The sequence below is a fragment of the Lithobates pipiens genome, unplaced genomic scaffold, assembly GCF_037356315.1.
Source record: "Lithobates pipiens isolate NorthernLeopardFrog02 unplaced genomic scaffold, aLitPip1_a1.2 Scaffold_8, whole genome shotgun sequence".
Taxonomy (NCBI): Eukaryota; Metazoa; Chordata; class Amphibia; order Anura; family Ranidae; genus Lithobates; species Lithobates pipiens.
In genome coordinates this window covers 441883234-441897861 of record NW_027507903.1, presented here as the reverse complement: position 1 = coordinate 441897861, position 14628 = coordinate 441883234, and the positions used below count along the sequence as shown (strand labels likewise).

The window sequence follows — 14628 nt, the reverse complement described above, 5'->3', positions numbered from 1 at the left end:
CTTATACTGCAGCACACTGCGCCCAAAGGCGATATCCTCATGACTTTTTACATCTACCTGATAGAATCTGCTAAATGTATGAATTGAAGACCAAGTTGCGGCCTTGCAGATTTGAGCCATGGAGGCTTGGTGATGCACTGCCCACAAAGCACTAACAGCCCTTGTGCTGTGCGCTTTGATTTGAAAAGGTGGAATCTTCCTTTTTAAACCATAAGCTTGAACAATTACTTGTCGAATCCATTTGGAAATAGTAGATTTCGATGCTGCCTGTCCTCTTTTAGGACCTTCAGGAAATACAAACAAAACATCAGTTTTTCTGTTCTGAGCAGTCACCTTCAAGTCGACTTTGACTGCGCTCACCACATCAAGAGAATGTAGTGACCTTTCTTCCGTAAAACCGGGTTCTGGAAAAAAAAAGTAGCACAAAATCTTAGTTTAAATGAAAACTTGACACTACCTTTGGTAGAAAGTTAGAATGAGGACGCAATGCTACCTTACCCTTGTGAATAATTAAATATGGCTCTTTACAAGAAAGAGCAGCCAACTCCGATACCCTTCTTGCAGAAGATATGGCTACCAGAAAAACTAGTTTCCTTGTCAAAAAGGATCAAGGGAATGTCGTATCGGCTCAAAAGGCTGTTTCTGTAATGATGACAGAACTAAATTCAAGTCCCAAGGGTTCAGGGGTGACCTAACCAGAGGATTAAGCCGCGTTACCCCCTGAATAAGAATGCAAAGCAAGTGGTTGCTGAAATAATACAGATAAGGCCGAGACCTGGAGCTTGATAGTACTCAAGGCCAACTTAATTTCTAAGCCCATTTGTAGAAAGTCAAGGATTCTACCTATGACATACTTCCTGGGGTGCCATCCCTTGGATTCACACCAGGAGACATATGCCTTCCAGACTCTATAATATATGATTCTGGAGGCCGGCTTCCTTGCATTAACCAAGGTAGATACCACTGAACCTGACAGCACACGCTTCTTCAGATGGGGGTCTCAATAGCCAAACCGCTAAATTTAGCGTTTGTAAGGTAGGATGGAATATTTTGCGAGAGAAGGTCTGGACGTGGTGATAGGGTACATGAGTCCCCTACCTCCATCTTTATGATCTCTACTAACCAAGAACCCCTGGGCCACAAGAATCACCGACTTCCTTTCTTGCTTGATCCTGCAAAGATATCATGGAAGCAGCAGAACAGAAGGGAATGCATAAATCAGTGAAAACTGATTCCACGGGAATACCAAAGCATCTGTTCCACAAGCTAGTGGATCTTTTCTTCTTGACACAAAGTTGTCAATCTTTTTGTTGAACCTGGACGCAAACAGATCTACGTCCGAAACCCCCCATCTTTGACATATTGTCTTGAAGATATCGGGGTGAAGAGACCATTCTCCCGGGAACAACTGCTGGCGACTCAAGTAGTCCACCTGCCAATTCTCTATTCCTGGAATGAAGACTGACAATAGGCAAGGTACATTGTTTTCTGCCCAAGTTAGGATATGAATCACCTCTCTCTGGGCTGCACAACTTCTCGTGCCCCCTTGGTGGTTGATATAGACCACTGCTGCATCATTGTCGAATTGGATCCGGACAGGACAATTCCGTAATCTGAATGTCCAGGCCCTCAGGACCAAGCGCGTTCCCCGAATCTCTAGAATACTGATGGGCAGGGTAATTTCTGACCTGGACCATTTCCCTTGGACAATTGCCTCTTCCATGACTGCTCCCAACCCGAAAGGCTGGCATCTGTTGTTACCACCTTCCAGGTAACTGGTAGGAAGGATTTTCCTTTCTTGGTTATCAACCACCAATTGAGGCTCACATTGGGAAATCTATAGCTTGGACCTTCTTGTTCTAAGCCGATAGGATACTGTTTTGCAGCAGTCTGGAATGAAACTGAGCATAAGGAACGTCCTTGAATTAAGCCACCATCTTTCCCATGCAATCTCATGCAAAGTCGACTAGAAGGATTCTTTTTTGCCTTGACTACCTGAATCAGCTCCCTTATGGCACTGATCTTCGCCTGGGGTAAGAATACCATCTTCTGGGCTGTATCTATGATCAGACTGAAGTATTCCAATCTCCTTGATGGTTTTAAGGAAGATTTCTCTGGTTTGAGAGCTCATCCTAGGTATTCCAAGTAGTTTACTGTGGTGACCATACTTTGGTCTAAGCGGGCTACTGACTGGTCTATCAAGAGCAGATCGTCTAGGTACAAAAATCATTATACCTTAAGCCCTTAATCTGGCTAGAGGAGGGGCCAAAAGCTTTGTAAATACTCGAGGAGCAGTATCTAGTCCGAAAGGCAGAGCTACAAACTAAAAATTAAGATTATTATTTATTTATTAAGATTATTATATATATCTCGAACCATAGACATTTCTGGTGAGCGGGAAAAATCAGCACATGGAGGTATGCATCCTTGATATCTATTGACGCCTTGTAGGATGGAGACTACTGATTGGATTGACACCATGCGAAAAGAGCAGATATTCAAAAAACGGTTTTCGATCTTTGAGATCTATAATGGGTCTGACATCTCCATTTGGTACCTTGAAAAGATTTGAATAAAACCCCAATCCCTGATCTTCCATGGGGACCACCGATATCTCCTTTTGAGACAAAAGATGGTCTAATGCTTCAAAGATAGACTTATTTTTCTCTGGATCCTTGGGAACATTTGATCTGAGAAAATGAGGAGATGGGGACTCTCAGAACTCTAGTTTGTACCCTAGAGTATTTGAGGAAGCCACCCATTTGTCTTGACACTCTTCCTGCTAGACCCTTGAGAATTGCAGAAGTCTTCCCCCCACTCGGGCAAGCGGGGGCACCCCTTCATAAGGAGGCTTTAGTATTTTGTTTTGTAGGTTTCCTTCCCCAGGACTTCTTTGTTCCTGAGGTTGACCCTGAGGTTTACCTCTTGAATTTGACGGTGGAGGCCATCGAGACTGCCTGGAGGCTGATACCCCTGGCACTGGAGAAGAGGTTTGTTTAAATGAAATATGCTTACTCCTTTTCCTAACTGGCAAAAGGGTACTTTTCCCATTAGAAATTCTTTGGAAGTACTTATCCAAATCATCTCCAAACAGTCATTCACCGCAAAAAGGAAAACTAGCCAGCAGCTTTTTGCAGGGTGCTTCGGCTGACCAATTTTACAACCATAGTATTCTACGCATATGCACCAGCCCCAGCGTAAGGTGTGAGGCCTAGAGAATAGAATCTCTCATAGCGTCTATTGCAAAACCTAATGCCCCTGGTAGCTCGGTCAAATTTTGGGCCTGCTGATCAGGAATAATCTTGAGCACTTGTTTCAACTGGCCTCTCAAGGATTGACATACAGCAATTGCTGCCAGCGCTGGCTGAGTTACTGAACCTGCCAGAGAAAAAGTGTTTTTTAATAGGAATTACAACTTCTTATCTGTTGGATAAAGTGTTGACAACTTTTTAGGAGGATAAAAATGCTTATCTGGGTGATCCCACTCAGAATACATAAGCTCTTCCGGCAATGAATGGATAGGAAAGGCATGCACAGCTTGGGGAGGCATTAGCGAACCCAAACAAGAAGTAGGCTTGTCAACTGACTCAGTTAAGGGTAGCATAAAAGGAGTGGACCAATTCAGTAAGAAATTGTACCATCAATCTTTCAGACTGTTAATCTGATCCTTCCGCATTTGACCCCTCAGAAGAGGAGTCATCAGCCTCTTTCCGATCCCCTGAGAAAAATTCATCATCTCCCATCTCCGGTTCCACAGTTTGAGGGTCCTGGGTAATGGAAGGGGACCTATCGCATTTAGTCCCACTCTGGGATGCGATTAAAACCACTAACCTCTGCTCCAATCCTAATATGGTTGAGGAAAAAACTTCTTCAGTAACATAGGGGCTGCTGTGTTGGAAACAGTTGCAATACCTGATGTCCCTGATGGCTCACTCTGACCAGCCACTTCAGATCTCTCAGGGGAGGATGCTATCTTAGAGATGAGTTTAGGCTTTTTGAGCTTGAAGGAGTCCCTCTTAAGCCCTTTTATTGGGGTGTTTCTACCCCCCTTCTGATCATAGCCCGATGCACAAATGCAGAGGTACTACCAGAAGAAATCACATCCAGTGCTTGAGAAAATAGTCCAGCAAATGCCGCTGCTATTTAACGCTCAGCCTGATGCTTTTAGTAAATGTGCCAAGGGAAAGCCTGTGTCACCAACCTCTTACATGCCCCTTTTTGCTCTTGTGTCCATCCAACAGCTGCAGCCAGCAAAAAATAGAGCTTTTAAAACATATTCCCTTGCTGGACGTTGCCGCACACCAACGCCGCGCTAAGCCCCGCCCCCTCCGTCACATCGAGCCCCCCCCCTTCTCTTTTTCTCTTGTGCGGGCCTACGATCTGACAGGGGTCGGCGCGTGTGTGTGTGTGTGGGGGGATGTCGGGGAGGAGACCAGGTAATCAAACCACCATGCAGGGGCAGTGAAAAATGGAGTGGCATCGCTGATCGTTCTGGCTTCCCCCTATCCAGGGAAAGGGAGAGAGCTTGTCCAGGTGGGGGGTGTTTTTTTTTGTAAGAAAGTCCCCCTCTTACCGGAGGCTTAGCCCAGGAGGGAATCTGCAGCTTCTGCTGAGACAGCATGATCTTTGAGGAAGCATGACAATGTACGTGCTCTATACAGCCCCCAGTGGTGACTTTTAGGCATGACAACATTCACTTTTTTAAAGGAGACAATTCATAAGAAACTTAAAAATTCCTTAGACGGCTCCACTTACCTTTCCCGCCACACGGACTTCTGTGGTAAAACCAACCAATCTTCACCTCTCACTGTGGGCTCCCTTTAAAAACCTTCAGGAACCGGGGCCCCTTTTATCAGAGAATTCACAGTCCTGGACCTGTAAAAGACCCTGCCAGAAAAACAGTATGGCTGAAAAAAACTAGAAGCACTGGAAACCAGGGTCCAGCTCTCTAAAAAGAGAAGTGTTATGGGCTAAACCTTATTTCTTCCACCACGAGGCCCGGGTACCATTCAATTTGGCCTAAAAAGACACTTTGAATGGATCCAGCTGCATAGCTGGCCCCAGCAAGGATTTCTCCAGTGGAGCTCAGCACAGCACATCTTTACTTGTGACCAACACTGGCGTAAAAACTAAGGACTCCCAGTAGTGGGAGGGGTTGCATAAGGAGTGGACTTCCTGTCTTAGGGTGTGCCAGTGTTCATCACCTGAAGGTGGCCTATAACCACATAGTAATTACTATGGCTCTGTGTCCTGTGATGTATGATTAAGAAAAAAGTTTTGCCTTTAGTTACACTTTAAGTTCCCTGGGAATAATTTCCATGATCCTCCCCTACACTAAGTGGTTCCTTCTACCAATCTCCATGTAATTACAGGACACAGTAATTACATGGGGTATGGCAGTGGGGGGGGGGGGGGCACTACTAGGTAGAGCTGGGGACCAAGGAGATTGACGTCCCGTGGAGGTTTCAGCTTTCCAGTGCTCTTGCATCTTGGGTGGCAGGAAAATTATAAACTCTTCTTTCGCAGCAGACAGTCCCGCTATTTTTTTTTTGTTTTTTAACTGACAGGGTCCCTTTAAGGGTACGGGTCAATGTTATTTATTGCTTTAAATTTTAAAAACTGTTTTACAGCATTTTTTTTTTTTACACTATTCATGTACAGTCTTTGTTTTGCAAATAATTCATTTTACAAGAGGCTCCCAGAGCAAAGAGACAACATGACATAAAATAACAGCTTGCTTTGAGTTACAGGCCTTGGTATTATGGCCCATGAAAAAACTGCATGATGCTAATGGCAATGCCTCTCGCTTGACCATTTTCGTATATTTCACCTGATGCACAAAAAAAAAAAAAAAAGTTAAATATTAATAGGTTTCCCCCCTCTCCATTAAAGAGGGGTTGACCTGTCAAATAGTATCATTTTCACTTTCTGCATGGCCAAATTTAGTAGGCACTTATCCAGCCGTCTAGCAGTGACAGTAATCTTGAAAAGCAAATAAATTCAAGCCTAGCACTCGCACGCCTGGAAGGCCACTGCGAAAAAGTAGGGGCACGGAAGCTGAAATTGGGGCAGACTTTGCTTTAATGGATGGAAAGATTGGAAGTGATGCAATGCACATTGTCAATATATAGGTCAAAGGGCACAGAGCTGCATATCAACCGAACTTAAAATGTACATCATAACATTTGCTCATCACTGCAACATGAGAACAGTTGAAAGGATTGTGTAGAAATTGGCTCTGATTTACTACCATTTAGGGAGGATTAACACACAAAGAATGTTTTGATATATGGATTTGCCATAAAAATTTGCCGTAAAAATACGACTTGTGCATTTAGAGACAATGCTAATAATCATAGGCAAATCAATGTCCTTGAAGAGACGCACAGCTCTGGCAGCTGTTGGTTTTTGCAAGTTGGACGCCTAGCCTAGACCATCATCCAGAGATTTGAAGATATAGATATCGGAAGTTTGGTCCCCAACCAAAACTCCCTAGAGGACAGGGGCAATTGGACTATCTTGGTAGAAGTTAAGCTAAGGTAGATTCAAATGTATAAACACGTATATAGAAAAATATATAACGTTTTATTAATTTATTTTTCTACATACCTGTTTATACATTTGAATTTACATTAGTTTAACTTGTACCAAGATAGTCCAATTGCCCCTGTTCTCTAGGGAGTTTTGGTTGGGGACCAAACCTACAATTTCTATATGCCTTTGCCTCTAAGGTGAATAATGCTTGTATCCTCTTATGTGCACAGTGACAGAGTCATAAATCATCATTTAAATTAACCCCTGGCAAATTAAGGTTATTACATAGCCCCACAAAATACAAAACACCGACAGGATATTTTAGGAACAAGCCAATAAAAGCCCAATGGGTTTTTCTTTCGTTTTTGATAGTGTGGGGGAGTTGGAACATCTGACAAGTCCTAATTGCTGGTTGTCCCCATAGGGGGGAGTTCCACTTACATCCTGTTGTGCTGTGCATCAGGTTGTAACAGCAGAGGAGAATTCTCTCTAAAAAATGAGCCTGATGGAGGCTCTAAAACCTTTTCACTGTATCCAAACTAAAAACAAAAAGTCTTGGTTTGGAGTTAAAAAGACGCCAATACCAAACTAAAAAGCAAATAAAAACCAAGTACGGTATTTAAAATTCTTTACTTGCAATGTCTTTCCTTTTATAAATACTTTTTATTCACTTGCAGGGTGCCTTTGCACTTGCTAAAAAAAGCCGACTACCCCAGCGAAGTCAACTCCAAAGCACTTTACGTCACAGGCTTCTCCTTTTCGGGGACTGTCTAATTACTTTCTTGCTGATGCAGCTCCTTTTTTTTTTTTTTGACAAAGCAATATACTATATTCTTGAAAAATCTCCTTTAATGTTGTGATTGCTGCCCATCTCCTTGGACATCTGCCTATATTCCCTGCATACTTTGCAGCTTTTCCTCTGCTCATTCCTTTGGTTTACTTTGATTTCTAATGACCATAAACTGCTGAGAATGAGGGATACTCCGGGGAGGTAGTGACCTGCAGTGTGCATAAACCGTGGGTGTGGCTAAACTTCAGTGGGAGTGGCTTAAGGGGCATGGTTAAAGTGATTGTAAATCACCCAGTGAATGGACTAGCCTTTGGTGATACACAGAGATTAAACAAATCCCCCTACTCAAGTTGTACCTGCAGCCTTCTCTCCGCTACAACCACAGTCCGGAATTTATACATCTTATCCAAGCTTTCAAAAAGCAGGGGGTGGAGAGTCGAAGTTATACTCTGCCGTGCACAGTGAGGAGAGTTGAGAGCTGATTGAAGGGTAGGGACACACCCCCCTTTACACAGCAACAGAGCTGAGGTTGTCACTAACCGACTGTGTGCTGGAACTCTCCCCTCTGTCACCTGCTTACCTCTTGGTGTCAGGAAAACTTGTCAGAAACGATTTGAGACACACTAAAGAGGGCTTTGAATGCTGTGCCACAAGCAAGAATTTCACAGAAACATATAAACCTCAAAACAAACATGAACATGAAACTCCTCCATTACATATACTGTAGTTTTGCACACACAGAATATAGAAAGAGAACGAACAGTCTTAAGTCTTAAGCATAGTACACACCATCAGGTTTTTTTTTTTTATTATTCAACCCAGTGGGTTCAATGAAAAAAAAATCTGACAGCTCGGGCCCCTCCCCCGAATCCCCCCTTCCCAGCACAAATCCTCATCTACATCCCCCCTCCCTCTTTAGTCCTCTCCAGCACAAATATTTCTTCCCCTAAATCCCTACTAGCCGAAATCTTCTCCCCACTTCTATCACAAATCCTTCTACTGAAATACCCCCTCCCAGCAGAAACCCCTCCACCCCCAAACACAAATCCTCTCGTACAAATCCCCCCCCCCCTTTTAGCAACCATTCTTTCTCCTCCCAAAGCACCCCTAGGACATATCCCCCCCCCCAAATCACTCCTTCCAGCATAAATCTTTGTTTTCTGTATTCCCATTCCCCTGCACCCCTAGGTTGCTATGTAGCTCTTTGCAAATCTCCATCCTAAACTATGTTGGTGCCCAAAGGATCCTATATGAGGCTTTGGTTGGCTCTGCAGTAATTGCTACAAGCAACAAGCTGGAATAGATGCCAACTGCCATAGAGGGGATGATCGTGGTGGCTGGGACCCAAGGCACTTTGCAAGAAATGTGGTGTATGTGTCCTGGGCATCCACACTAGCCCGGTCCCGCCAGGGGAATTACTTTAGCCAAGTGCTGGAACTTGTTCCAGCACTGTACTCAGAGATTCAGCCCAGATTTGCAGGGTGCCCGGATTTGGTTCAAATCTCAGAATGATTCCACGGCATCCAGGAGGGCTGGGAGGTATGTATATCCCATGGGGTACCTTGCTGCCTGCAAACAGTGATTTCTGCACTGAATGTGCCTCCTAAAATGGCTCCGCTGAGCAACTCTGTAGGTCAGACAGCAGGCCTAATGAAATGTGTGACATTGGTCACAGTGCATAGTGAATATGTGTCACATAATTTAAGTAACTTAGTGTGTGAGATTCTTCAAAAATAAGTGTTCAACAGAATAATAGGCGTAGGCTAGAAATAATTGAAATACAATGTTGAAAAGTATATATGATTTATATTTAAACCACAAATACACTTTAAAGTGTATGTTACCATATATTTTGCTATTCTGTTTAATAGAGCTGCACGATTAATTGTCAAGAATCGCTATTGCGATTCTTTCCCTGTTGCAATCTTGATAAAAGTGTTTCACGATCTTTGTTATGCAAAGAATTCTCTCTGCCCTTTTGAAGCCACAGCCTTCAAAACAAAGGAAGAAAAAATCTGGGCAGTCTGCCAAGAAGCACAACATTCTTTATCAGTTGAACTAAGTCTACACATTGTAACAATTTGTCAATGGAATACACTTCCTGTAAGTAAGGGCCGGTTCACACAGCGGGCGATGCGAGGCGACACGACTCGCCTTGCCTCGCTCCCGCAAGTCGCCCCCGTTCTGTACAATGGAACCGTTCTGAGAGGAGCGACTCGAGTCGCTCCGACTCAGAAAAAAGGTTCCTGTACTACTTCTGGGCGACTTCGGGGGCGACTTGCATTGACTTCTATACAGAAGTCATCTGCAAGTCGCCGCTGAGGTCGCCTCAGGTCGCGGCGAGGCAAGTCGGAGACGCCTCGCCGCGCCTGCAGTGTGAACCGGCCCTTAGGAAAGGTTAACCACTTAAACACTAAACCTTTTTCTGACATTTGTTGGTTTCAAGTTAAAATCTTTTTTTTTTTTTGCTAGAAAATTACTTAGAACCCCAAACATTATACATATATTTATATATTTATTATATCTTTTAGTAGAGACCCCAGAGAATAAAATGGTGGTTGTTGCAATATTTTATGTTACACTGTATTTGTGCAGCTGTCTTTCAAATGCAACTAAAATTACTTTAACTTCTAAAAAAAAAAAAAAAATGAAAGATTTTACGTCGCGAGAATCGTGATCTTTTTATTCTAAGCAAAAAAATTGTGATTCTCATTTTGGCCAGAATCGTGCAGCTCTACTGTAACAATACAGGCTATTGGAAGTTATTTTATTTCTGACTGAAATAACATTTTTTTTGGTTGGTGAACAGTATATCAATGCTATGATATAAAAAAGTCAACTCTTAGACAAAAGAATAAACTACTATTTCCAGTCAGTCAGATAATGCTCTAGCAATGATGTCGTATCTAGGCACACCTAACACACAATTATTACAAAGCCACATTTCCAATACAGGTAAAACTGTTTTTTACAAAAAATTCACAGCTGCTATCGAGAAACTGCTAAAGTACTGCTGTCTGGTGAGATAGATGATGGTGAAAAGCATCTATTATAATAATTATATAGGCTGTGTATAAATTCATGTTAAAAAATACTATGGATTTAGTCTTAAAAAGATATATAAAATTAAAAACAATTCAAGACAAACTTACATGTTATACAAACCAGAGCTGCCCTCACACTCAGATCCACCAATAGTACCCAACGGTCAGACACCCTAAAGGTGGCAGTGGGGACTATGATTTCTGCAGCAACATAGAATTGTAATGCAAATGTGATAAAGATCCCAAAGCAATACAGCAGTTTCACAGATTGATATAGCCTGTGAGAGATAGAAAAAGTGAGTGAGCCCAGGATACCAAAAAAGCGCTTTTCAAACTGAATATATATAATTTTTATTTTTTTATTAAGGTATTCTATATTGAAGAAGAACAAGTTTTATACAACAGAAGAAAAGCAAAACAAGACAATGCAGCATGCAGTATAGGAAGCATTATAAAAAAATCCTCAATCCACTTGTTAAAAATGTGGTTGGCGTAATTTTCCAACATGACCTTGAAATGGTACTAAAGGCAAAATAAAAAATGACATGCATACATTGGCTAAAATAAGTAGAGAACACATCACCATTTTTCTAGGTAAATAGATTTCTAAAGGTGCAATTGGCATGAAATTTTCACATGTCGGTAACAACCCATGCAATCCATACATATAAAGAAACCAAAACAAATAAATTCAGAAATTAAGTTAAGTGTAATAAAATGGAATGACGCAGGGAAAAATGATTGAACGCATGAAGGAAGGGATGTGCAAAAAGTCATGGAAAGCCAAGACACCAGTTGAAATCTATCAGGATGGCCTATAAAAAAGGTGTCTCATTAGCAAGTTGTCATGCAAGAAACATCTCATGATGGGTAAAAGCAACAAGCTCTCTCAAGACCTTCCCAACCTTATTGTTGCAAAACATACTGATGGCATTGGTTACAGAAGGATTTCTAAACTTCTGAATGTTTTAGCAAGCACTGTTGGGGCCATAATCCGAAAGAACATCATTTAACCATAAACCACCCACAACCAGGTGCTCCTCACAAGATTTCTGATAAAGGAGTAAAAAGACTTATCAGAAGAGTTGTCCAAGAGCCAAGGAACACTTGTGGAGAGCTTCAAAAAGACCTGGAATTAGCAGGTACAATTGTTTCAAAGAAGTAATGAACTCAACCGCTATGACCTGTATCCAAGCTCACCACGCAACCACCACCACGCAAGAAAAAGCATGTTGAAGCTCCTGTAAAATTGCTGCACAACATTTAGACAAGCCTGTGAGATACTGGGAGAAAATTGTCTGGTCAGATGAACACACAGTTTTGGGCGGTCAAATGGCATTTCACATCACCCCAAAATACCAACAGTGAAGTTTGGAGGAAGGAACATCATGGTGTGGGGCTGTTTTTCAGCATACTGGCAAACTTCATATCATTAAAGGAAGGATTAATGGAAAAATGTACCAAGACATTCTTGATAAAACTCTGCTGCCATCTATCAGGATGATGAAGAAATGAGGATGGACAATTCAGCAAGACAATGATCCCAAACACAAAGCCAAGGAAACTCTTAATTGGTTTCAAAGAAAGAAAATAAAGCTTCTAAAAAATGGCCCAACCAATCAACTGACTTGAATCCAATAGAAAATCTATGGAAAAGAAATAAAGATCAGAGTTCACAGAAGAGGTCCATGGAACCAGGGCCATCTTACTGAGCGGGCACTCCTGATCATTGCCCAGGGGCCCCAGGTTCACCTGAGGCTCCATCAGAGCCAGAAAAATAGAAGTAGCAGTGGGGCAAGGGAGTCGGGCTTATCAGGCATAGGCAGTCCGGTGGGCAGGGCTGCCATCAGGGGAGCACAGAGCCCATACACTAGCACAGGGCCCAAGCATCTAGAAGGGCCCAGCTGTCTGGCGGGCATGGGAGAAGGCAGGGGCAGGAGAGCTCTGTGGCTGTGCTGGCTTTAGGAATGTGCGTGAGCGCCATTGAGTTGACATCAGACTCTCTGCTGCCCCCTCTGGTAAATTCCTGCATGTGCTCCCCTCGTGTTCTGCACAAGAGCTGGGACAAGGAACACCACCTAACAAGTAAGGGCTGTTCTACAAGTGAGGAGGGGGGGGTGTGTGTGTGTACATGTGTGTGTGTCTCTATGTGTCTGTGCGTGTCTGTGTACGCGTGTGTATGTCATATATACACATGTGAGGGGGGCTGAGGGCGTACAGGCGTGAGGAGGGCTGAGGGCGTACAGGTGTGAGGGGGGCTGAGGGCGTACAGGTGTGAGGGGGGCTGAGGGCATACAGGTGTGAGGGGGGCTGAGGGCATACAGGTGTGAGGGGGGCTGAGGGCGTACAGGTGTGAGGGGGGCTGAGGGCGTACAGGTGTGAGGGGGGCTGAGGGCGTACAGGTGTGAGGGGGGCTGAGGGCGTACAGGTGTGAGGGGGGCTGAGGGCGTACAGGTGTGAGGGGGGCTGAGGGCGTACAGGTGTGAGGGGGGCTGAGGGCGTACAGGTGTGAGGGGGGCTGAGAGAGTACAGGTGTGAGGGGGCTGAGAGAGTACAGGTGTGAGGGGGCTGAGAGAGTACAGGTGTGAGGGGGGCTGAGAGAGTACAGTTGTGAGGAGGGGCCCTGAGAGCGTACAGATGTAAGGGGCCCCCAAGAGCGTACAGATGTGAGGGGGCCCCCCCAAGAGCGTGCAGATGTGAGGGGGCCCCCCAAGAGCGTACAGATGTGAGGGGGGCCCCCCAAGAGCGTACAGTTGTGAGGTGGGGCCCTGAGAGCATACAGATGTGAGGGGGGCCCCCAAGAGCGTACAGATGTGAGGGGGCCCCCAAGAGCGTGCAGATGTGAGGGGGCCCGAGAGGATACAGATGTGAGGGGGGCCCCGAGAGCATACAGGTGTGAGGGGGGGCCCGAGAGCATACAGGTGTGAGGGGGGGCCCGAGAGCATACAGGTGTGAGGGGGGCCCGAGAGCATACAGGTGTGAGGGGGGCCCGAGAGCATACAGGTGTGAGGGGGGGCCCGAGAGCATACAGGTGTGAGGGGGGGCCCGAGAGCATACAGGTGTGAGGGGGGGCCCGAGAGCATACAGGTGTGAGGGGGGGGGAGATCGTACAGGTGCGAGGGGGGCCGAGATCGTACAGGTGTGAGGGGGGCCGAAGGTGTACAGGTGTGGAGGGGGCTGCAAGCGTACAGGTGTATAGCTCTCTCAGGGATTTTTTTTTTATACCAAAGACATGTAGCAGAATACATTTTAGCCTACATTTATGAAGACCAGAAACTAGAAAATATTGCACTTTAATTCTTAGGAGTAGGTGCGTAAATTGGGCAGGCTTCTAGGGGCATTACTTTGCCCAGGGGCCCATGATGCTATTAAGATGGCCATGCATGGAACTTTTAAGATTTGAAGGCTGTTGTGTGGAAGAATGGGCCAAAATCACACCGGAGCAATGCATGCAACTAGTTTCTCCATACAGGAGGCGTCTTGAAGCTGGCAAAGGATTTTGAACAAAGTATTAAATACATTTCAGTAAGCGTGTTCAATAATTTTTCCCTGTGTTATTAGATTCTACTCCACATAAGTTCAGAAATTAGGTTATTTGTTTTGGTTTCTTTGGATGTATGGATTGCATGGGCCGTTACCGACGTGGTGAAAATTTTATGTCAATAGCACCTTTAGAAATATATTTACCTAGAAAAATGTTGATGTGTTCAATACTTATTTTACCCGCTGTATGTCATACAATCTTCCAATAGCATTAACAGAGCTCTCTGAGTCGCCCCCATAACTTTTTTTTTTTAAACCTGGTGATCCTGCCAAAGTTTTTCCATATTTAGTTAACAGACCGGGCTGTGCAGCAAATATGGAAGTTAAGAGTGTTGAGATAACCATTTTAATATGGATATGAATGCTTACAATGGTTAGTTTTTATTAATTTAGTTAAAACCTTTTCCAAAAAGGAAAGAAAACTTCCTGTAACTGCTTAAAAGAGTTAGCTAAAGTTAAGCTTTAATTTGTTAGTCATTTACTGTATGTAGAGCCCAACTTAAGCCTGCCATAGATGGCTTGAATATCAGTCATTTCAGCAGGTACTGGCCAAGCTTCAAACCATCAATGGGCAGGCTAAACACACCCAAGTTGATCCATCAACTTACTTGGGTACAACCACGATGTCAGATTTTCGGCATGCGATTATTCCCAGTGGTTATAATCCCTGTGTTCTCCCAGCAGGGTCAGCTCCCCTCAATTCAGCACATTTGGTGT

At 44.1% G+C, this 14628-nt stretch overlaps 1 protein-coding gene across 3 annotated transcripts in view; it reads right to left on the bottom strand.

Annotated features, from left to right (window-relative positions):
- The window catches only part of LOC143960057 (proton-coupled amino acid transporter 1-like), a 165234-nt gene that overhangs the window by 33481 nt on the left and 117125 nt on the right, over positions 1–14628 (bottom strand). For all 3 annotated transcript variants that reach the window (XM_077468335.1, XM_077468334.1, XM_077468336.1), the window contains exon 10: positions 10477–10646. In XM_077468335.1, the coding sequence (XP_077324461.1) occupies positions 10477–10646 (170 nt within the window). The remainder of the gene's footprint in view (positions 1–10476; positions 10647–14628) is intronic.